The sequence below is a fragment of the Acanthaster planci genome, linkage group LG14 (assembly GCF_054643075.1).
Source record: "Acanthaster planci isolate LZ-2023a linkage group LG14, COTS_SCS, whole genome shotgun sequence".
In the NCBI taxonomy this organism is placed as follows: Eukaryota; Metazoa; Echinodermata; class Asteroidea; order Valvatida; family Acanthasteridae; genus Acanthaster; species Acanthaster planci.
Genome location: NC_141790.1, coordinates 8,834,959 through 8,858,862, shown reverse-complemented (window position 1 = coordinate 8,858,862; position 23,904 = coordinate 8,834,959). Strand labels below are relative to the sequence as shown.

Sequence of the window (23,904 nt, the reverse complement as noted above, 5' to 3'; positions counted from 1 at the left end):
GGTTCACATTTACTCCATTTACATTGTCCTCATAGATACACTTTTGAATGTCGAAAAAAGAATTGGATCTCATTGCTTTAAAAAGTCAGCGCTGAAATTATTTAGCTCGCAAAATTTCTTTTGTGTCTTTTCCTTGTTGAATCCCCAGCTTTTTCTAATCTATGATAAATGAAAAATTCAAAATTGTTTCACTGGATCTATTATTGGCAAGGCCTAGCAACAGGTTTTTGGGTGGTTGTGGCTTTCTCTTGTTTTGTGCCTGAATTATCCAGCATATGCTAGGCGGCTATAGGGTTGTAAAACTTTGTTTCGCTGACCCCAGGTTATGGCATTGTTCTGTTGTTTGCCTCCCTTGAATATCCTTCATGGGCCCTGTAGGTTTTACCATTGCAATGGCTCTGTAGGTACCGGTAGGTACTCAGCCATGCGTGGAAGGACAGAGGTATTCCCATCACAAAAAGGATGTGGGTGTAAAGTACATTGTACATGTACATGTGTACATGTGCCTGCCTTGAAAAAAAGCTCAGTGTAGCTTTATATGTGAATGTGCTTGTTTACAGTTTCATGGGATTGATTAGAAACTTTCAGTATGGTTGGTTGAAGGAAACATCCAAGGCCCCTCAGCTAGCAGATATGTAAATATGTATAACCTGTGTTATGTAGTATTTTATGTACCACTACATGTAGGTTAGACATTGCAAAGTAAAATGTCACTGCATATCTTGCCAATTGTTGTTCCCTAATGAAATGTCCATTTTTCAAGAGGTAGAGTATTTATTATTTAACCTTTTTTCTCCTGCAAAGGTGAAGTTGCCTAACAGTAGCATGTTTCCTGTATCTTGGTGCCTGATGAATTACTTGCATGTAAATTAATCTTATATTTGTATACGGCAACTTGTTTTGTGTGGTTAGAACTTCTGTGAATGTGTAAGTATTCAGATTCCAATATAAAGGGCAAAATGCTCTGGGTGCATTGAGTTGATTGTACAAAACAGCTGGATTGTTTTAATAGTGTTACAATTATTACCGTGTAATGAAATAATGAGCGTTTAAATGGACATGCATATTCATGTGCCGTAAGCACTTTATCAGATTTGTAAATGCCGTTCAAAGTTATGTTGTGTTACATTTATAATAAAACATGGCCAAAGTGATCTTGAATGGTCTTGATGAGATTTCAAGGCAAAATCTCTGTTGCCCAATAATTTTGATTTTGTATCGCTGAGCAGTTAATACTTAATGAAAAGTAATGAAGGTCTTGGAAAGGTCCGAATGTTGAGACTGACACTCAGGGGACAAGAACTATCAGAATTGGATATTGGAAACCGCTCAAAATGGAAACGACAAGCAGAAAAGCAAACCGTAATGATCCTCTCTTGCTTGACAGTGGTCGATAAGATGTCCAATACCATCCAGATTGACCAGTCTACCTTTGAGGCACTGCCCCGCACCCAGCGCCTCAAGCTGGCCAAGAAGGCCCGTCAGGAGCAGCTGCGGCAGTACTACGCCCGGGAACGAGAGGAGCAGCGCCGGGGGTCCGCAGGGGACGGCGGCAGGGGCACCCGCACGCCCAACAAGAAGGGCACCCAGGTGAACTTCCAGCTGGCCCACCGGCTGCGGGATGCGGTCACCAGGTTTGACATCAAAGAGGGTGAGACTTGTTGCACCCTTTTTAGTTCATTCATGGTGTCGGGTTTTACTAGATTTTCAAGTCGGGATGTGTGCCGTTTAAATAATTCGCCGGTGAATTTCAGTATGATATCACTGAAGACTACATGTATTGAGGAATAAGCCTTTAGTGAGTTAAATTTGAATCAAATCTGGTACAATGAGTTCTTTAAATTCATGTGAACATAACAATGTGAATGCTCCTTACTAAAGACAGTGTTGCTATACCTTGTGATCCGGGGCAAGCTCTTGCGTAATTACATGTACAGACAAGATGCCTTGCACCAATACACTGTTTTTAATGGATAAGAAGGGCACCAAGGAACCTGTCCATTCCAGAAATGGTAGTGGGCTGTGTAAAAGCTTGCCCCGAATGCATAGCAACTGTGTTTTTAGTCTGGGAAAGGCAAAATGTTGTTAATGTGCAATCAGGGGCCAATTTCTCAGAGCTGCTTGTTAAGCACAAAATTTGCTTAAGCGCGAAAAAACCTTACTTGATAAATCAGGTAACCAGCCAGAACTCCACTTGATGTACATGTATATTGTTTTGGGATGTATTTAGCTGTCTTTTGGTTAGCATGACAATCAGATAGAGTTTGAGCTGGTAATTATCTTGTTTTATAAGCAAAGTTTTTTCCCGCTTAAGCAAATTTGTGCTTAAGCAGCTCAATGAAATTGGCCTCAGATGTATATTCAGTGTACCACAGTTTATTCAAATTTAAGTTGCAAAAGGCTTATCAGTTTACAGTTTCACTAATTACATAGGCACCATCTTGAGGGTTGTTTTGGGGGGTCAAACACCCCTGTGGTCATTGCCAAATGTTTGTTCCTTTTCTAAGGGGCCTACTGGTAGGTCTGAAGGTTGGAGAACCACTTACATGCAGAAAGCATATACCGTACGATGTAGGGGTCTTAATATACTTGTGCAGATAAGGACAAAACAATGATTAAATGACTTCAACATTGGTGACAACTACATAAACAGGTAGTAATTAACCCCACACACAAACAATAATTTCTCAAATGTCCCCCTCCAACAAAAATGCTGGGTTGGCCCTTGATACAGTAGCTGTAACTAATCTTCTACCAGCTTCTGTTTAGATGAGGCCGAGTAGAAATAGAAAGTAGTTTCTCGTCTCCACCTGCTGTGTTTTTCCGTTCCCACATTCCGGTGGAGGGGGGTACTAGTACTTTGAGAGGATAGATTTATGACCTGTTACGACAATATGAGAGTAAGGTCGCATCTCGCTCTTTCCTATTTTGAGGGTTCAAAATCACATTGAAGTGGAGGTCAATTTTCAGGTTTTGTAATATTTGGAAAGAGTAATCCGTCTCCTATTTAATTTTAAATATTCCACAGGATCATATATTGAAAAAGGTCATTTTCTCAGCAATTTTGACATAGCACTGTTCGTGCCTGGTCTGACGTAGTGAAAATACGCTGGGAACAAATACGCAAAGCTGCCAGAATAATGTCACTTTGTCACCTGATACTTTTACCCGAAGTGTTCCATGTATATACCAGTGGAAAGCTCTTTTCTGCTGAATTCAAAAATACTTGTATCTCAATTTTTGAAAATGCCGACTTTCAGCTCATTTTGTGGTGACTGGTCACATTTGTTTCAATCTTATTCTGGTGTTAACTTTGCCTCTGTTCTGATTCCCTACAGTGTTGGCACTGTTGGACCAAGGAGCTGACCCAAACACGTCGTCAGAGAGTGGGGTCACTCTGCTACATCAGGTAAGGCAGCCATTGGCAAGCTGGAGACAGTTGATTCTGACTATTCTTATCGTCCCAAATTCCAGGTTAGCTCTTTGCTGAAGTTAATAACAGTGGTACGCCCTGACAATGATGTAAAAAGCACATTCAGAAATCTGCATTTCCACACCAAGGGCACATGCTCAGCCTGAGCAAGTTAATGGTTAATCTCAGTACCACATTTGACTGACAAGGCAATTTGAAGGTCAAAATTCCTGCAGGTTTCAAAGCCTGTCTCCTGTCCTCAGTGCTCTGCCGAGTTTTACACAAAATGCTATTGTTGATGCGATTGGGCTCCCCATTAGATTACAAAGTCCGTAATAATGCACGGATTAGCAGTAGTTAGAACTTTTGGGAATAGATGAGGCCCATTCGCTTTAAAATAATTTTTTTGCTTTGAGCCAGACGCGTGAAAAATGAGTCACGAGCTAGTGTTAATGCACTTTCATGTATATATGGGGTATCATGACTGTCGAATTATCATACATGCCAAGTGTGAGATTATGTTCCAGAAATAAAGTGTGAGGTGGAAGTAAAATTGTTTGTCAACTGTGTGTAACTTTTTAGGTTTAAGCTTTAATGACACATTTTTGTAAGGTTCCGAAGAGCAAGTTGGGGGAAGAAAATCTTAGTCATTTGGAAAAGTTTAGGACCACCTGGAAGTTAATTGGTGTTTCCATCACTGGGCCTGCATTACACTGTCTCATTGAATGATTACTTTTTACAATGGTGCTTAACACCAGTGTTGTGCCATATGGTACCTGTTTGAATGACATTTTGTGCAAAGGCGGGTCTTGTATGACATTTTGTCTGTAAGGCATCATGGCTGAAAAAGCCAGTCTAAATAGTCAGAAACAAAGGAGGGCAGACTAAATATTAGACTGTTAACATTTCAAATCATGGAAATGTGGTCAAATACTGTACCTGTTTAACCAAGATATTAAGGTTGCACATTGAAAATAAACATCAAGTGCCATGATTTGATTGGTTTAAATTTGGTTCTTCTTCAGGTTAACTCCTTTTGTATTGGTGGTCCTTAACTTTTGCAGATGACTGTACTTTGCACCTCTCATTAATTATGACATGAACAACAGTTGGCCAAGGCAGAGTACTGTATATGTAGTTAATCATTTATCACAGGTTGTGTTACCAGTAAGAGCAACTGGCAACTGTACATGTACTTGTATGTCTTTGTCGGGCACAAAGACTTTAATACAAAGATATGACACCTTTTTATTGTCCCCCCTTTCAAATTCCACACCACGCCTCTGAACTTGCCTCTTTCCTGACTTCATCTCATCCCCAGCTGCAGCTAGGAAACTATTGATAATCCAACCCGACCCGGTACACTTTTTTTTGCCATTTTGTGCCAGTAAAGACTGATTCTGTGCTAAATCCCAATCTTTTGCATTCTTTGTAAGTACCTCATTAGGGCTGTGCCGAAAATCTGAATTTTCGATCGATTATCGATTATTCGAATATTGTTTACCGAATTTGAATATTCGAATTCAAAATTCTTGAAAAGGAAGGGAGAATTTCTTTTGTTTTAAATGAGAAAAGTTGCACCACGGTGGCTTGTTTCAAGCAGATTCAAATAAAAAGTGACAGAAATCTTACAACAATTCAAAAAGTAAATTACTGATTAAAAAATTTAGAAAGGAATAGAAATTTTCTTTAGGGCAAGAAGTATTGTTCATCTTTCAAATCTTGCTAAATCGTGGCTGGAAATACGCTTAGATGTAAAAAGCTATTATAGTGATTATAATGTACAATTATGTGAGTTATTGCAACTGATTGTGTGTATTTGTTTATCAACAGTCTGCCAGTCAGTACGACCGAATATTCAGATATTTGATCGTCAAATTCGATGTCGAATATTCAAATAATGAGTTATTCAAATTGACTCGGCCCTATGCCTAGTATCAATTCTGCTAGCAGTTGTGCCACACAAAATAAGCGAGGAAGATCATGTTTAGACAACCGGCATATCCGTGTAAACTGCTTCATTTTTGGTTACCAGTGCGCTCTCGATGACAACCTGGCAGCAGCCGAGATCCTGGTATCCCGTGGGGCCAACGTCAATGCACAGGATGACGACTGGTGGTCGCCGCTCCATGCGGCGTGCGCCTGTGACTTTGCCGAAATTGCCCAACTGCTCTTAAGTGTAAGTCACTCTTCATCATTGCAGTCTTGCTGGATTTGCATGTGGAACAGGTGTCCGTATCTGTTTTCAGGTGCTGTTTCTTTCCTAAAAAAAAAAGTTGCCAACTGGGTATGCCGTTGTGCGTGTGCTTGTATCATTGGCACCAGTGTAAAAATGAAGTGTTAAAACTGGTCTGAAAGTGACTACCAGCCATGCTGAAAATGAGCTCACCCTCAACAAGTGTCTGAGTTTACGATTCTTAAAAACTGAAACGAATTTTAAAGGTTGACATATGGCCATGTTTCGAAAGCTTAACTGTAAAGAAGAAAAAGATATTGTGTCTTTGCATATACAGGGGTGTAAGAATTTAGCTTTTTTTTTGTTTAGATGGTGACCCCGAATCTCAGCTTTTTTGTACACTTAGTCTGTACAAAAGTGTGGGAACTTTTTACATTTCACCTTTTTGCTAGCTGTTTTCAGCTTTAATTTTAAGTGTCCACTCACACCCCTGCATAACCAAGCTAGCATTTCGACATAGGTTCTGAATGATTCGATATTTTCTTTGGCGTAGCAATGTATGAGCCTAATTTTGAACTTGTGGTGTGCATGTGTGTTCATGTTCTTAATTTAGGCCAACATTTTATATTAAAGTTGGATTGTGAACCCACTGACTCCGACTAATGAAATTTTGGGGGAAAAAAAATCAAAAATTTACATTATTTCATTTCCGATGGTGTTTTCTTAATGTGTTGAAAAAAATGGACGAATTCAATTTTGTTTCCTCCGACCCTCGGTACATGTAAGTTAATGGTAGGGGAAAAAATGGAACCTAGGAGTTGCATTTTTGTATTCCGTCCTCTGACTCTGCCAAAGTTTGTGCTAAAAAATGCTGGCCCTAGAGTATCATGCAACATTATCAAAATGATTTTTATAGAGTGGTGCGGATGTAACCCTCCTTGACATTGACGGCAATGTCCCTTGGGACCACACAGCTGAAGGCAGCGAAACACGACTGGTCATGGAACAACATATGCAGCAAGTCGGTAAGAGCACTGGCGATGAGATGGGGGACGGGTGAGAGGGTAGGATTTGGAAAGAAGGGGCCCTTTGAAGAAGTCCAGCTCAGCCTGAAGAACAGTTTGGAATCAAGCTGGGAGGCATTTTGAAACTGTTGAGAACTTACAGGGAACTGTTGGGAACCAGCTGGGAACAGTTACTAACTTACTGGGAACTGTTGGGAACCAGTAGGGAACAGTTGGGAACAGATACTAACTTGTAGGGAACCGTTGGGAACCAGTAGAAAACAGTTGAGAACCAGCGGGGAACAGTTAGGAACTTGTAAGGAACAGTTAGGAACCAGCCGGGAACAGTAAGGAACCAGAAGGAAACAACTGGAAACTTGTAGAAAGGAGTTGGGAACCAGGAGGGAACAGATAAGAACTCACACGGATCAGCTTGGAACCAGCAGCCTGCAGGGAACAGTAAGGAGCGTCCTTGCAGTCAGTACTGATCAGTAGGTACATGTATATACCTAGAGCACCCCAGAGTTTTGCGAATGCATTTAAACTTTTGCAGGCTGCTACCAGCAGCTGACTTGTCAAATAACTTTTTTTCCCTTGATTGTAGGAGTTGACAGCAGTACACTGAGAGGCATCAAGCAGCGGGATGCAGAGAGAATGCTATCGGATGTCAAAGAGTTCTTACTGACTGGAGGAAACGTGAATGCAACCAACGACAGAAACACGTCACTGGTAGGATGATACTTATGTGACTTACAAATTTTTTGAAAGTGTTCTTGGCCTCAAAAGTTTGCTTTGTCATAATATTTTCAATTTCAAGGCATAGGATGCTTCCCTTTTTTGCCATAAATTGTCTTTCAAAATCATGTTTTATCAAAGGTCTTTCTGTGATCAAAGTTTTTCTACTCAGTCAATAACCTGCCAGTTTTGATTGGATCGTTAATTGTATGTCCAGATTAAATATACAGAAAGTTCTCCCTTATGGCATCTCTCAAGTCGAACAGTTGGCCTATTCAGTTTCAGGGTATTCTGAGAGTGAAGAGTGTCATAGGCGAGACCTCAGCTGCCCCATGACTAATCTTTTTAAAACTTTGCATGCATGTAAAGACATTCACTCTAAATGCATCTGTGAAGTTTCACTTAAATTCAACGTAGGGTTTGTCACTGGCATTAACCATACTGGTCTTCAGTCCTTCACCTGTCGGTGGATTGAAGATTGTTAGAGTTAAGTGGTTTGCACCCTCACATGTTGTCAGCCCTTGTGTTAAAGCAGTCTCTTGGAAAAGAAATCTCACAAGAACATGTCTTATTTTCATCACAATTGTGTCAAAATGATCCTGGAAAGCTCCCAAAGGCTCAGCGTGAAAATGTGCTGCAGCAATATTACAGAAAATGGCGGGTGGCAGGGGATTCGTCTCTAGCTCTTGAAGGGTTGAACACCGAACCGGCATATCCTAATTCGGCACTGTCCTGATTGATTTCTAAATGTCATCCAATACTTGCATCCGTCTGACAGCTGCACATAGCTGCCGCCAACAACTACCGCGACGTGGCCAAGTACCTCTTGGACCACTATGCCGATGTAGACCTGGAGGATGATGAGGGGATGACTGCCTTGCACCTGGCGGCCAGATTCGGCCACACCAAGATGATCAAACTACTGACCAGGAGGAACGCCAACCCCAAAATCGCAAATGCCAATGAGGAGAGGGCCGTTGGTATGTTAAACTGGTGTCCTGCTTTTTAAAATGCGATTACACCACCTGGAACCTGCATCCAGTAGGGTTAAGTCCCAATAAATCCTTTTAAAAAGTGCTCTGAGAAGTCACAGAAAATAGGGAAAAAATTTGGTTGGCATGAAATCCTGTCGTCGGTGGACAGAAAGTCACGTAAAAGTTATGAAATTAAGAAAATCAAGATCATGCAAGGGTTATTTTTGATGAGCCGCTCTTTAATTGATGACAGAATAATGATAAATTTACAGGCTATCCCTTGTCAGTCTGTAGCAGTGGCCATGGCAGTCTTCCAGTTCATAATACCAAACAATTTTTCGCTGCAAAATGGCATCAAATGTCATGGAAGTTGTCATATTTTAATCCTGGGAAGCCGTGGAAAAGTCACCGAATTAGTTTTCCCGATTTTGGTGAGGACCCTGTCAGCTCCTCAAGAGAATTGGCCTCTTTGCGTATGAAGTATTCAAATTCTGAAAGTTTTTCCCCACTTTATTTGTGGTTTTGCTCACAGACTTGGCGGCTACTGAGCTGATCCAAGAGATGCTGAAGACTGCCATGCAGGAGTACCTGCCCAACCGCATCAAGCCGGTCGCCGCCCCCGGCCGCGACGACGAAATCTACGAGGAGCTGCCCGACCCTACATCGGACGGAGTGGCCCGCATCAACAGCAAAAACCTGTAAGATGTTTCAGAGGCAGAAGGGGTAGAAAGAGGGCAAAAAGTGGGACGAAACAACTCTATGCGGTGCATGGGATATTACTGCCAAGCTGAGACCCCTGTTCCTTTTTTCCTCGGCTTGTGGGGTGAACTTTTGTCGCATCTGCTTCTGAAATGTTAGATATTACCAAGAAGTCACTGAAAAGTGGCATATGGTTTGAAAATGGAGATCTCTTTTGATTAGTGACAGTGCAAAATAGATCCAGAGCAGATACGAATCTATCTCACGCAATAAATATGGTGGTATTAACCACTACCAGCCGGGGACTCCTAAATCGGAGCCGTATGGTTTATATGTGTGGCCTGGGTCTCCAAACTCGGACAAAGGAAACAGGGCCCTGTAACAAAAGACCGTACTCTGAACAAAAGACCAGGCTGCTAGGCATTACCGGCATTTTTCACTCTCAAAAGTGGTGATAATCCAGCGTTATTTTGAAACCGTATACAAGGGTCTGGGGTATTTAGAGCAAGTGGATTACCACCGGGGACAAAAGCTCTCCACCACCGCGATGAGCCACATAGCACCGCTGCATGCTAATCTGGCCCCTATTGAAAAGAGGTCAGCAGTGCACTGAGCCAGGTTCGTGAACAAAAGACAGTTGTATAACACCGCACAATCTGGGCTCTGTTTACAAGGCTGCAGGCCTGGCTGAAATATTCGGTCGTCAATGAAGGTCACCTGTCAACTTACAGTAGTGCCTAAAGATTACTCTGTGCGGCTATAAACGACTGTTAAATAGAATGATGAATTGTTGAAGGATTTTGAAAACGGAAAAAATGATAGTCATGCCGGCCCAGCATCCTCAACGTTGAAAAATGCCCCGGCACGAAGTGGTTAAGGAAAAGGAATTCAGGTATGGATATCCCTGACCTTACTGAATTCAGACCTTTTGATTCTCAACGCTGTGAATAATTTTGCCTGGAAACACATTGTCAATACAGAGAATAATGTGTCAATTTTCAGATGCTCTCTGAAACTGCCGTGATCATTTCCTGTTAATCCTGATATAATTGAACCTCCTTTTTGATTACATTTCCTGGTTTGAAATAACAGACGATCGTAGTTTAAGTGGTTCTTTTTTTTCCCTTGAGTTGCACCAGTACTATGCATGGTTCAGTTACTGTGGTCAGTTGGGGCCATATTTAGTTGCATGGGTGTTTACCGTAGCCTTCACTTACCTCTAGAGCTTAAATTTCACTTCGGGTTCCTTGTCTCCGCCCATTCAAATGCTGCCCCCGATACACAGTAAAGGAATGAATTAAAATGGCAGCTGCGTTGGTTTTTTTTGCCTTTGCAGAAGAGCAAGATCGTCATCCCTGTCCAAAACCGAGGAGATTTTTGAGGCGCAGACAAGGATACCCGACGACAACAAAAGACTCAGCCAACCAGGCGATGAGCAAATCAAGTGCGTCGGGCTGAAGATTATGCCCGAGGATGAATCGGTAAGGAAGACCGTCTCGTCGATTCCACGCTCTCGCCGTTCATTTCTGCTTGAGTTTGTCATTTCTCGTCAGTCCTGGGTAGATTCATCTCGTCCCTTTGCATAGCAAGAGTATTGCTCAGGCAAATCACCCCAAAACTTGTTTCAATTCCGCAAATTTTAGTAAGGTTCCTTACTGACCAACTTTCGTATTGTGTTTCACCCCAACCACATGAGCTTTTTTTTCTTTGCGGCGCCCTAATTGCGTCAAAATGCAGCACAGATGAACAAGAGAAACCCCGCTGAGAGCAGCAAAGGATCTTGTACAGTTTTATACACAGTAATTAACTTGATAAGCCGGGCTTTCTACTGTTACGTAGCATATGCCACAACTGCTGTTGATTGTCTATTCAACAGTAGACTTCAACTGTCAACGACCGTTGCATTATGTTGCTTTGAGCACTGAAGGAGTTTTACATGTCATCCCTGGAAACAAACAGAAAGGCTGGGCCAACTGTCTGGTTGCAGCCACCATAAATATTGGAATGGTAGTGGAGGGGTCGGGAACAGTCTGGTTGCCTCCACTGATGTACGCTTTTTAGGTGGATAGAACATCATTGCTAATTTAGTGAAGCACAAATGTTGCCCACTGACCGTGGCCCAAGGGAATTGTTGCTGGGTAAATATAGAACCCATAGTCTCTACTCCCTTGTTAAGCAACCTGCTGCGGTGAATTTGCAGAGAGCGTAACATCTTTGGCGATGGAAGGATTTTTATAAATGCCAAGGGTAATTAGTTTCAACAGCCGGTGAAATGGGCAAAGTGTGGCATTTCCTGCTTTGAATGGGCAGCAGTTGTTTTTTTTAATAAACAGAGCCATGAATCACCAAAATCATTGTGTAAGTGTATGGTATGTTGCTCCACAACATAGGAGATTCAGAAGTCAGGAAGTTCAGGCCAGAAATGTAAAGTACAGACTGTGTCCACTGCATTCGGATTGTGAGTGCAAAAAAGTTGTTCACAGAATCTCACCCTAGATGTCTAGTTCCAATGAGGGGCATGTATAGAAACTTACTTCAGAATCCAGAATGCACCCTTGTTTGGATTCGAACCCTCTCAACCAGAAATTGGCAAGTTGGGGATGAACTGCTTTACCGACTTCTCGTTGTCTTTCATTTGATCTAATCCCCTGTCTGGACAGGTGTATCTGCCCGGCACGAGCTCCACCGACGACCTGACCTCCATGTCGGAGCTGTCCCAGAACATGATCCTGCAGGAGCTGATGCTGAGGTACAGCAAGGACATCATTTATGTAAGTTCCTACAGTCTTGCTGTTGAGTGCTCTATTAGTACTCAAAGGTCTAAGTACCCTACAAGTACCTCAGTCTCCATAAAAGCAACTAGCTATCCGCATCACTTCAAACTGAGGAATGCCACTCTTGTGTTCACCCTTGGTAGTTGTTAAAGTACCTGAGACATACTTGACGTTTCGATCCTAGCAGAATCTTTTTTTGAGAAAGATTCTGCGAGGATCTCAACGTCAGGCCCTCCATATTTTGAGATTTGTAGTTTAGGTCATTGTAGTCAGCAAGCAGTTTTGTGTCACATATCTTTGGATTGAGTCAAAAATATTGCGCTGTTAGTGTAGCTTGTAAGCCCAGACCAACCTGTAGAGAGTAGTTTTAGCGGTGGGAAGAAAACCCCCAGAAGAATATTCTTGGTGAAACCCAAGGAATCAGGTAGAGACTGAAAACCAAATCTGCTTATGAACAGAGCTGGGAATCGAACCTCCATGTGGCTAATTTCAGTATGAAGTAACTTCCAGTTAAACTGTTTCAATCTTTTTCCTGCTCTTCTCTCACCCTAAAGACCTACGTAGGCGACATCCTGATTGCCGTCAACCCCTTCAAGAGCCTGCCCATCTACTCTTGCCGCGTCTCGCGCCAGTACTGCGACCTGGCCGAGCGGCGCAGCCTGACGCCGCACATCTTCTGCCTGGCGGACGACGCCTACCGGGCCATGCTGCGGGAGGGGCGGTCGCAGTGCTGTCTTATCAGCGGGGAGAGCGGGGCGGGCAAGACGGAGTCGGCCAAGTACCTGGTCCAGCACCTGCTGCTGCGGGCCCACAGCGAGGAGAGCCTGCTGAACGAGAAGATCCAACAGGTGAGCATGAGCAAAAGATTGTGGGCTGCTTGCCGCAAAGCATCAAAATCTGCTAAGCAAAAAAATACCTGCTCAGCAAAAATAGGTTACCAGCCAAGATGTCATGCCATACATTTGTTGTAACTGGCAGTCAGCTGGTGTTTTCTGTGCATATGAATTCCTAAACATTATATTTGCTGAGGCACTTCCCTTGAATTTGAACAAACTTTGCTCTTGGGCTCTGTCAACAAGTAAATCTAAACCTCAGTCACTACTGTGGTACGTAAATGTTGAGTTCCAGATATGATTTCCCACTTAGGGGTCACAGTTTTACCGGCAATGCTTATGAAACATGACTGTTTTTTTTTTTCCCCAGGTGAATCCGTTACTGGAGTGCTTTGGGAACGCCCAGACAGAGATGAACAACAACTCCAGCCGCTTCGGCAAGTACCTGGAGCTCCTCTTCTGCCGGGACGGGCGGGTCCAGGGGGCGGCACTGTCAGAGTACCTCCTGGAGAAGTCGCGGGTGGTACACCAGGGCGAGAGGGAGAGGAACTTCCACATCTTCTACCTGATGTACGCCGGCCTGTCGGAGGAGGAGAAGATCGAGTTTGGGCTGTCTGGTGCCGAGGCGCACAGGTATCCGCCATTTGAGCACAAGAATTTGCTAAGCAGTAAAAATAACCACTTAGTAAAAAGGTTGCCAGCCAAAAGTATCATACACTGTACGTGTCTTGTGACCTGTTACCAGCCAATTTGTGCATAGCACATGAATTTGCCTGGCAAGTTGGTCAAATTAGGATCTAGTGGGAATCGAACCCACAACGATTTTCTTATAGAGCCCATATGTGCTGGTGTCCACACTTCTGTCACAAACTTCACTGATTGGTCAAATTGATGTCAGACTGTGTCCAGAATAAGCATCATTGTTTTTATGGCTGTGGCTTCTCACCTCAGCAGTGCAGTGGCAAAATTGGTAGCCATAACCACAAAATGTACGGTTTGGACCGGTTGATGTCAGGGATGATTGGTTGCCAGGGATTGTAGGATATGAGATTTTCAGTGCAGAGGATCTACTGAGAGTGCAGAGGTCTCGATCTTCCTTACCTTCGAGGCATCACAAAAGTCTGTTTTTTTAATAAAAAATGTTTTCAGTTTTGCTACTCCCTAAAGTAGAGACAAGATTGTTTCCTCCAAGATTTGAACACGAAATAAAGGATGTCTGATTCCATTTGCATGTTGTTTATGGTAATTTCTAGTGAACTGTTTTGTGCGCTGTCCTTAAAGGTACCTGAACAGAGGGCATGATGTGAGGAGAGCTGTCAACACGGCTTGTAAGCTCAAGTTCCAGTCTGTGAGAGACTGTCTACATCTCATCGGCTTCTCCAAGGATGTAAGTCTTGTTGCACCGGCATTGACTATGAAACTCAAAATTAACCCCCTCCTCTGGGTACAAGACATTCTTTCCTGTTTGAAAACTTGGCAGATTCTGCGTGCGGTACCAGGTGATGTCTGTACTCTTTCCCGGTGCTTGAGTTGTTCCTGTGGAGTTTTTATACTCACAGAGGCTGTAACTGTTCCTTTGAGATTGAGGTTGCATGGATCCCTCAAGTGGCTGCGGGCACTGTAGTAAATTGTGCTATGAAGTTCAAGCAAACAGCAAAAGCATTTACTGAGAAGTAAAACCATTTAAGAATAAGCAATTGTTTGAATTTGTAGGAATAAAATGTTTCTTTTACTGTTCAGCATCTGCTTGTACAAATAGTAGCAAATGCTTTTATGCTTGTGGCTGACTTCACAGCCAAACGGTTTTGCACAATAGGGCTTCTGTTGTCTGACGTACAGACGCGCACAGTGCAGCACGGTGCTGTATCTCGAGACCTCAGCATGGCAGATAAGCATGATGGCAGTAATTTTGATTGCAAAAACCTTGATGAAGAAAATTGCTCTGTCACTCTCAAATCAGTACAGCTGCCTGCATCTGGTTTCTTGAGATTCCCTCCTAAAGGCATACAGCTTTTCCTTTCGAGTGACATTCATGAACGCTGCCATTTTGAACATTAGTAAATGCTCCTCGTTTTCAAGCTTTGCCCTGACCCAGTCTTGAAAAATGTCAAGTAAAAACTCCAGTTCTGTAGAACTTACTCAATTTTATTCATACAAAATGAAGCAACTGCTTATTGTCAAGCACAAGCTTGAAGAGTAGAAAGTAAATACTTTTACTTTTTAGCAATTGCACTAAAGTAAAACCGTTTGCTTCATTATGATTCATACAAACACGAGTAAATGCTTCAAAAATGGAAGTAAAAGCAAATGCTACCTTTTATTCATACGACCCATTGTCTTGGAGTTTCAAACAAAACAAGCATGCAGTGAGAAACGTCGCCCAAATCTTGAACAACGGACCACCAGGGGGCAGTATTTGTAAAGTTTATCTTTGTTAAGGACTCTGGCTGTGGTATCTTGTCATTTAAAAGTATTGGTATATTGTCCGCAAATAATCTGTGTCTCAGTCTGGGACAAGTTTGTGGTGGAATAGACTATCCCCAAATGGCTAACGTACAAATGGGGTCATTGCACAATGGTAAAATGACCGGAGTCACTGCAGACTTCATCTTAACTCCAAACTCTTGACACTGAGGAGTGAGATTTGTCAGGATTTTTGAGGCTGGAAAACTTTACATTACAGTTGTTTCTCTGTTTCAAAGTTGATGTAGAAAACAAGAAACGAATATTTGAAGGGGTACCTTTTGGTAGCCACAAATGTGTACCGAAGACTCTACGTCACTGGGGGGGCTCTTCAAACCTCGGGTGGTTATTACGTGGATATTTCACGTTCTTCTAATTTCATCCCCGGTTTAACCCCCTTTTCTGTGACAGGACGAGGAGAGTTTATTCCGCACCCTGGCCGCCATCCTGCACCTTGGCGACCTCCACTTCACCCAGTCGGACAAGGACATGGCCCGTCTGGTCAACCAGGAAGTGCTGGACAAGGTGGCAGTCCTCCTGCAGGTGTCTGCCGACGAGCTAGGAGGGGCCATCATGTCCGAGACCACCTACACCAGAGGTTCAAACAGTTGACACTTTTCTTATTGAGCTTTCTTTATTTCTATGAAGTCTTCTTTGATCTGATGGTTGATGACTGTTGTCGACTACTCAGCGCTAGTCGAGGCACGTATCGTGTACATGCATTCCAGCTTCCCGACTGCAGTACTTTTTCCCAAAATTCTGTCCATCAAAAGTCTTCTGGGAATCTCTAAGTACGCTTGTAGATCCAAAATTTGGACATACTTCTGAAATCAGTTTCTGACTTACAGTCACTGCACCCAACAGCTCCCAGAATCAAACTGAAAGTCGCGGATGCCGCAAGAGAAGAGAGAGCAGTGTTATAGCCAAGTCCATCATCCTGCAAATGCATTACAAGCTCACCACAAGCCACTGTGTCACAAGTCCGGTCACAAACCATTCAAAGCAGCAAAGCAGCCGGACAAAAACGTTTGTTGTCATTAATCACCCGGTTAATACCTAAAAAGGCCATGTGAGTCGGGAGACTTTTCGTTGAAAAAGCTTGTTCCAGATTGGAAACGTGAAACTAAACAATTGACTTTTTGTGGATCCTTTGTGGTGCTACACCCAAAATAGTCAGGCACTACCCCGTTTAAGAGATAACACTGAATAAGGTGGATTCGGGGATCATGGTTGAAAATGGCTTCATCTGTTGCCTGTATCAGAGCAATGGTTGATTGAGTCACTGGATAATATGTATAGGCTTATTCCTATATCCTTGATTCAACACCCCCCCAGGTGAAGCCATCACCAAGCTTCGAACCGTAGACCAAGCCGAGGAGTGCCGCGATGCCCTGGCCAAGGCCATCTACAGCCGGCTGTTCAGCTGGGTGGTCAACAACATCAACCAGCTCCTGCAGCCCGTGGAGGGGGCAGAGACCGACTACGAGATCGGGGTGCTGGACATCTTCGGCTTTGAGAACTTCTGCCGGAACAGCTTTGAACAGGTTGGGGATGAATTGATCGAGACAGAAACTCCTGAAAAAATGTGCCTTTCTTGAAGAGCATATATCCACAAACTTGGAACTCCTTATTGGTACCCCTGCTTATCAGGCTTATAAAGCATTTACAAGTCTAGTTTGCTTCGTGGAACAGAAGCCATTAATTAACAGTTTATCTCTTTTTAGTGTTGTATGATCGTACATATCTAGGATGGGTGGACTTTAAGTCCGCTCCGATCTTAACGATAACCAAGTTACAACAACAGTTTGTCTCTTTAGTTGGTAGCAGTTTGTGACAACGTCTTGCATGTATTGGTAAAGTGCCTTGACCAAAGACACAGAACAATGCTGAAGGCTCTACCTCTTTGTAGAATTTTTCTCGAGGTATCATGTTTGACACTTCCGACTGCTATTCCTGGTACTTGTTACTTGTTACAAATTGAAAATGTCTGAAACAGGATTCAAACCCCGTCTCCAAAGAAGTTCTCCAAATGATTTTGAGAAGTTACTGGTTCAGATCCCATTTTAGATGATCACATATTGCTTTTTGCCACTCTCTGTGATTATCTCGACAGGTCTGCATCAACCTCGCCAATGAGCGGCTGCAGAACTTCTTCAACGAGCACATCTTCCTGAAGGAGCAAGACGACTGCGAGCAGGAAGGCATCAAGCTGGACCGCATCAGCTTCACCAACAACAAGCCCTGCCTGGACCTCTTCCTGGAGGTAAACACGTCTAGACAGTTCGAAAGGAAGACGCAAGTTAGGATGTGAGGGAAAAAAACGGCCGTGTGCTTGGCGGCGTGTTTTGGGCTGCTGTTTCTTGATGGAGTTTCGCAGCACTTCTGATGTTGCTGGCACGTTTTGGGATGTGATTTCTGGTCACACCGCGTGAATGGGTCTTGTGGTTTGTGACTCGCACACCAGAATGAAAACATTGACAGACCAGGAGATCAGCAACATGACCAGTCAGTTGGTAGATAGCTAGAATGACGTTTCCCTGAACATGGCAACAAACAGGACTCTATTTGCCCCAGCCTTTGAAAATAGTTTAGGCCTATTGTTTATTTGTAATCCCTTTTAGAGTTACATGTATATACATGTAAAAGTGTCTTTCCATAATGTTTTTGGGCTGCTTTGCGTACGCGATGCGTTCATGCGTTTCACTTTCATGGATACAAAAGTTGACTCCATTGTAACGTGTGCATTGGGTTCGGCTGTCAAAATCACCCCAGGGAGTAATTTGAAGGAACCCAAAGCTTGGCGCAAGTGTTGATGTGTGTATGGAAAGGCGCCTTAAATCTACACTTAGTGCCCTCTTAAGCAGTCAATATATGCACACTGCCGGTCAATATATTTATACCAGTGCTTGCATTGCCAGTCAATATAATTCTGTGCACTGTGTGCATTGCCAGTCAATATGTACAACAGGTCAGTTTATGTATGCAAATCAGAAACTGCACTGCCACTTTATGTATTGCTCTTTCTGAATTTTAAAGATGACCCTTTTGTGTTTGTCCCGTGTGCCTAATGAAATCTCATTTCTGAAAGCATTCTCGGTAATTAGTCTGAAAATTTGCACACTTCCTGATGTAGAGACACACGGGCATCATCGCGCTCATTGACGAGGAGAGCCACTTCCCGCAGGGTACCGACAAGTCGCTGGCCACCAAGCTGCACAGCGGACTGAGCCCCAAGGCCAAGAACATCTACTTTGCTCCCAAGGACGGCGGGCTGTCCTTTGGCATTTTGCACTATGCTGGAATTGTGAGTCAAACAACATGGCAGTATTCACCAAGCTCTGCTTAGTAAACATGTGAAAAACAAGTATGATCACTTAAATTCTTGTAAACACAGTACTAAATATAACCCATCAACGATGACACTTCATAGTATCAACTAGACCAACAGGCTTGAATCAAGTCTATATTACCAGTTTCAGACGATAGACTACTTGTGACTTTACCTTTAACCTGTGCTGTTGCTACCCAGGTGAACTATGACCTCTCAGGCTTCCTGGAGAAGAACAGGGACACGTTGGCTAAGTCGGTGCAGTTTACCATGAAAAGTAAGAATCAGATTAACATTTTTTTCAAACAAATTTGGGTCAAGTTATGGATGTCTGGTACAAGTGACCCTCTCAGCGGTGCCAGAGACAAGTGTTCACGCCAGAGACCCAATTCTGAAACCACTTATTACTGTGATTTGGTCTTGTAGCAAGCTACAGTCCCCTGATCCGGGAGATGTTCCAGAGCAAAGTGACGAGGACGGGGTCCATAGCGCCCAGTGTCCGGCAGCGGGCAACGCGGAAGTCCCGGAAGCAGTCGACTAAGAACACCAAGGATGCCTTTGCCTTCTTCCGGCAGAAACGGATGTCCGAACGGGAAAGCCTGGTAAAATAACTCTGCATTATTTTTAGAAATGTGGAATACTTTATAAAAGGTCTAGAGTTTGCTTGCGATAATTACCTAGGATGTACAAGTTGAAAAAGTTTGCGGGCCTGATGTATCGATCCTTGCTGAAATTTTCTTTTGAAAAAAAGTTTTTTTAGAAGATCTTAAGATTCAAGAGTGGGTGTATGAATGCTGTGGACATTTCACCACCTAAATCAACTTGAGCTAAAACCACAAATATGCCCAAACTTCATGTATTTAAATATAATCAGCTGTATACTGTTGAACTTAATATTGGATTTTCTGATTGATATTGGATAGTATCAAGAGAAGCCTGAAGCATTGAGAGATTGAAGTTATTGAAAATAAACTGAAATGGTTCAAAATGGATATTCTGTCCACAGAGAAGGAAGAAAGTGGAGAAACCAGTAACAGGAACAGAGCGGAAGGGAGCTGCCACAGTTTTGTTCCACTTCAAGGTAGAGTTTCTCATTTTAAAAGGAGAGCTGTATATTTTCCTGTGTTTTCATCTTTTCACTTCCGGTCCCTTTGTGTTTCCCCAACCATTTTCATTGGCCTTAGCTTTCCGGAGGTTATGCCAAAACTTTGTCACATAAGTGAAGAGGTTCCAGGTTGATGAATCTATCGATCCCAGATTAATTGATGATCAAGTGAAAGTTAATTGATGATTGGTGAAATGGCAGATGGACTGACGGATTCATTCACTCTGTTTGTAAGTTACCAATCAATAGACCGTGGTGCCACACATTATTTTGCATGTTCAGTTTTGTTTGGAGCTTCAAATTTATCATACCAACATGGCTGTCATGAGAAAGCACATTTTTTGGATTCAAGATTGATTATTTGCTTAATAACCGAATCATGCAGTCTAACATGCTGACTCGTCAATTAACTCCAGTAACTAATCTAGTTTGAATTGATTTTCGTCAGTTATTGCCAAATTAATCAATTTATTGATTCATCGGTGGACAGAATTCCCTGTTGGAGCTGATTGGCAAGATGACTGTCTCCTCCCCGCACTTTGTGCGCTGCGTCAAGCCCAACACGGCCAAGCTGCCGGACAAGTTCACACCGGAGTACGTCATCGCCCAGCTGCGCTACACAGGCATCATGGAGACCACCCGCATCCGGCAGCAGGGCTTTCCGCTCCGGCTCACGCCCGAGGAGTTCTTGCAAAGGTTCGCCGTTCGATCTCACCCCAACCTCTCCTTTTATTTTTTCCCTTTGAGAAGTGAGCACCTTGTGGTTTTGTAGTCAAGTCCTTTACGAGTCTTACGGATGTCTCAAAATATGAGGTGATCTAGAGGGAATCAAACTTGAAAAACTAGATGGTGTTATCGGAATTCCAATGGTTACGAGCATGAGATTGAATCAGATTGCACCAAGGGTGTGCTTCATTGGTTCTGTACCCATGGCAGCAGTGTGCCCAAACGTTTACACGTATATTCCTTCTTATGAAAGTAACTCGGCCAACACTGCCTTGGTACTTCGGCCTGATTTCTCCTGCCTCGTTCTGCAACTCGGTTGTACATTGGGACTTGGAAGAGCACTTGACTACAGTGGCGAAAGGGGCCTCGTGTGTTAAAGTGTTTGAGAATTTGGGGAATTTCAGTTGATTGAAATGTCTCATAATGGTAGAATTTGAAAAGACACCAAACCGAGTTGTTGGATGGGATTTGTAGTGCGATTGTTTTCAGATTTTGAGGGCTTGGTTTCCTGGTGTGGTTACCTGAGACGACCGTTTGTGGGTTTAAATCAGTGGAGCACTGTATGCAGAAGATCTTCATGCAATTCGAAATTGCAAGTCAAGAACATGTAGTTACTGAAGCTCCAATGAATGGGTTGGTCGTGTGGTTCCAAGGCCATGAAAATCTTGCAAAGCAGATGTTAGATTCTGAAAGGTTTGATGTAAAGGGTTTTAAAAAACAAAATAGACTGTTTTTGTAATATCGGCCTTTTTGATGAAGATTTCACCTTAGATCCCTGGAGAATGATGTAACAAGTACTTAGTATGAGAATTTCTGTTGTTCATTAGTGACTTGGTCTTTCCTGTGTCTTGTGCCCTGACACCATTTAGGTACACTGCCCTGGTAGAGTTCTCTACCGACCGTAAACTGCAGCAGACAGACCTGCAGAGATGCAAGGACACGCTCAAGTACCACAACATCTCCGACTGGAAGGTGAGTAGGTGAACAAAAGGGGGGAGAGCGATTCCAGAAATTTGCTTGAAGTCCAGCAACAGTAGGAGAATAGTGGATAGCGGTGTGTGATTACCCGCAAGAGCCACATGCAGGGGATACATTGCAGGCATGCATTAGTTTTTGCACATATGGCACAGAGCGCCTGGACTAATTTTCATTTGAATGTGCACAACTCGAAGGGCGTTTACATTGGTGCTGAGTACACCGTGGCTTCTGTGCCAGAACAGTAGATTGAGCCTGGTGTAATCAGTCACAAGACCTGTAGTGAGGGACATACGCCTAAGGCATGCAATAGCTAGTGTGCACACTGCACAAAGTATGTAGGGCTAATTTTCATCTGAATGTGCACAAAGCCAGAGTGAGCAATGAGTCTGTGGTAGCAGTAACCCTCAAGTGTCTACCATATCTGTGTTGCCATTGAAGAGGAGGCTCTTGCAAGAAATCTGTGAAAGAAAACCTCTACATGTATGTTCTGTCGTTGTCGGGATGTGCTGATTTAGCCCCACACTTGAAGCTAATGTTCTTTCCTTGCTCCTCTTCCCAAAATAAACCTGAGTAAAAAAACATTCAGAGTAATTGTATTTCATTTTCCATTATTTGTCTTGGCTTTCAAGATGACTGTAAAACTTATTGACCTTTTATAACCTATGAAACATATACTGGGGGTAATTTCAAAATTTATTACACATTTGTGAAAGTGAGTAATTACAGTCCTTCAGTCACTGAGCTGGTAAAACTTGTCATTGCCTTTACAAATTTTCTTGGAGAACGTGAGAATACAGTGTAATGTAATGAATGTAAGTGTGAGGGCAAAACCTGTATTTAAAAATTAACTTCTCCTTGACGTAAAGTACATCTTAAAGTGATTTCTGCTACATCTGACTAAGACCAGCTAGCCGACCCTGGCAAGCTCGGTGGTCAAGTGGGTAAGACGTCTGTCACTAGTAAGCAGGAGGTTGTGGGTTTGAGTCCCACCCGAGTAAGCTTGTGATTTTTTTTCACAATCTCCCGGACAAGTGCTTAGAATACAGTGTTATTTAATACACGTCCGTATGAGGGCAAAGTCTCTATTTAAAAATTTGTCAGAAAATTTAGGGAAAGCAGTTCTGAGTACAAGACAAAGCTTGTTTTGAACCTCAGGGAGGGAATAGTTGCACATCGGTGGATTAATGCTGGTCAACAGTGTCGCAAACAATTAAAAACTCTTGCCTACTTCCCGTATTTCAGCTCCATCCCGATTTCCCCACCCTGCCCCAACTTCCCTACCCCATTCTGTGTCTCCGTTTATGTTCGCTCCACTCCAAAATAACACAGCGTGCCAACAGAACCGTGGAGTATGATGCGAGCCACATTCTATGTAAGATGGCCAACCATACTAACCGGTCAAACTCACCTGTCTGTGAGTGCAATCTACGTCACTGTTCCCCAGTCAATCTCTCCCATGCCCATTTTGCAACCCCCTCCCCACAAACTGACAAAAGCCCACGCGCACCTGTCTGCATCAATCAAAGTCTGATCAAGACATATCGTGGGTGTGTTAAGCGCAGTGCTGTATGAATCATAACGAGGCAAGGAAGTCCCAATTTGCCCGTTAATTATGGAAACCTACCTGTCTACTCTGGGATGCACGCATTAAGGAATCTCACACTTTCTATCTGTTTTTTTTTTTTTTTTAGCTTGGTAAGTCCTCCAAGTTGTTCTTCCGACACTGGCACACGCAGAGACTGCAGGAGCTGAGCAGCCGGTTGGAGAAGAAGATTGTAACGTGCCAGAAAGGTAAGCAAGACACGGGGATTCCTCTTTGCAGGGAGTTGGGAACGGGACGGGAGTTTGATCATAGCAGGTCTCCGGGAGAGGTCTTAGGTGACTCACAGGAAAATCAGCAGGGACTAGTGCAGTTAGCCCCGGTCTGCGCTTGCGGATTGGGTTGGGAGAATTGAAGGTAATGAGTTGCCTTGGACTGGAAAGTCTTGTTTTGACGCCAAGATTTTAAGCTAATCAAGACATTGTTTTTTTTTGCTTGGCTGGGGGGAGGGGCATTAGACATGCCGTACTCCCTTTTCACGTCTTACACAGATTTATGCTGGTTGTCCTAAATTTCTCTGTGTTGTTGCGCTGCCGTAGTTGATTTGTTCTGTGCATATTACAGGTTAATTTCAAAGGGGCGTTCCCATTTGCCAAGCGTTGTGTGCACCCGCACATATCTAACAGGTTCCTTTCAGGTGTCTGTTAGAACATGACCATTTTACAGATGTATGGCCTCCACACACTGCAGAGCGTTATTTGCTGTGTTCTTCAGTGATGCCAGTGCATTAAGTTTACATTACAATAGCCTGTCATTTCCTAGGGAGTATACTCATAGAGGCAGAATCTGGTACACCTGTTACTACGAGTCTACTCGTAGCCAGAAGTCAATGTGTTAATGTTAAGATGACAGTATTCGACCAGATCGAGCCAGGTATAAATTTTGATCATTAGGATCATCCAAATTCTACAGTGGAATCTTTTTTTCCGTTTTTTTTTCACTTGAAGTCCACTACACTTCCCACACTTAAAGAAAACCAAATGTAAATTTTGTGCCAAAAAAAAAAAAACCACAGAGCCCACAAAAAAGTCTTTCTGGACAATTTTCAAAAATGTACGAAAACTGCAAGTCAGACTTACGAGGGTCGTTGACCCCTG

At 43.1% G+C, this 23,904-nt stretch overlaps 1 protein-coding gene across 7 annotated transcripts in view; it reads left to right on the top strand.

Moving 5' to 3' along the window:
* The window catches only part of myo16 (myosin XVI), a 57,028-nt gene that overhangs the window by 12,451 nt on the left and 20,673 nt on the right, over window positions 1-23,904 (top strand). For 6 of the 7 annotated variants that reach the window (XM_022237812.2, XM_022237809.2, XM_022237811.2 and 3 more), the window contains 22 exons: window positions 1,388-1,651; window positions 3,339-3,409; window positions 5,448-5,591; window positions 6,505-6,613; window positions 7,197-7,321; window positions 8,106-8,307; window positions 8,834-8,999; window positions 10,337-10,481; window positions 11,661-11,771; window positions 12,329-12,622; window positions 12,978-13,240; window positions 13,889-13,994; window positions 15,482-15,668; window positions 16,406-16,614; window positions 17,184-17,333; window positions 18,204-18,374; window positions 18,600-18,675; window positions 18,825-19,000; window positions 19,405-19,479; window positions 19,994-20,199; window positions 21,099-21,201; window positions 22,899-22,998. In XM_022237812.2, the coding sequence (XP_022093504.2) occupies window positions 1,399-1,651; window positions 3,339-3,409; window positions 5,448-5,591; window positions 6,505-6,613; window positions 7,197-7,321; window positions 8,106-8,307; window positions 8,834-8,999; window positions 10,337-10,481; window positions 11,661-11,771; window positions 12,329-12,622; window positions 12,978-13,240; window positions 13,889-13,994; window positions 15,482-15,668; window positions 16,406-16,614; window positions 17,184-17,333; window positions 18,204-18,374; window positions 18,600-18,675; window positions 18,825-19,000; window positions 19,405-19,479; window positions 19,994-20,199; window positions 21,099-21,201; window positions 22,899-22,998 (3,442 nt within the window). In that variant the 5' untranslated portion in view covers window positions 1,388-1,398. Of the gene's footprint in view, window positions 1-435; window positions 636-1,387; window positions 1,652-3,338; window positions 3,410-5,447; window positions 5,592-6,504; window positions 6,614-7,196; window positions 7,322-8,105; window positions 8,308-8,833; window positions 9,000-10,336; window positions 10,482-11,660; window positions 11,772-12,328; window positions 12,623-12,977; window positions 13,241-13,888; window positions 13,995-15,481; window positions 15,669-16,405; window positions 16,615-17,183; window positions 17,334-18,203; window positions 18,375-18,599; window positions 18,676-18,824; window positions 19,001-19,404; window positions 19,480-19,993; window positions 20,200-21,098; window positions 21,202-22,898; window positions 22,999-23,904 lie in introns of those variants that run through there. The other variant, XM_022237813.2, reaches the window with a different exon arrangement.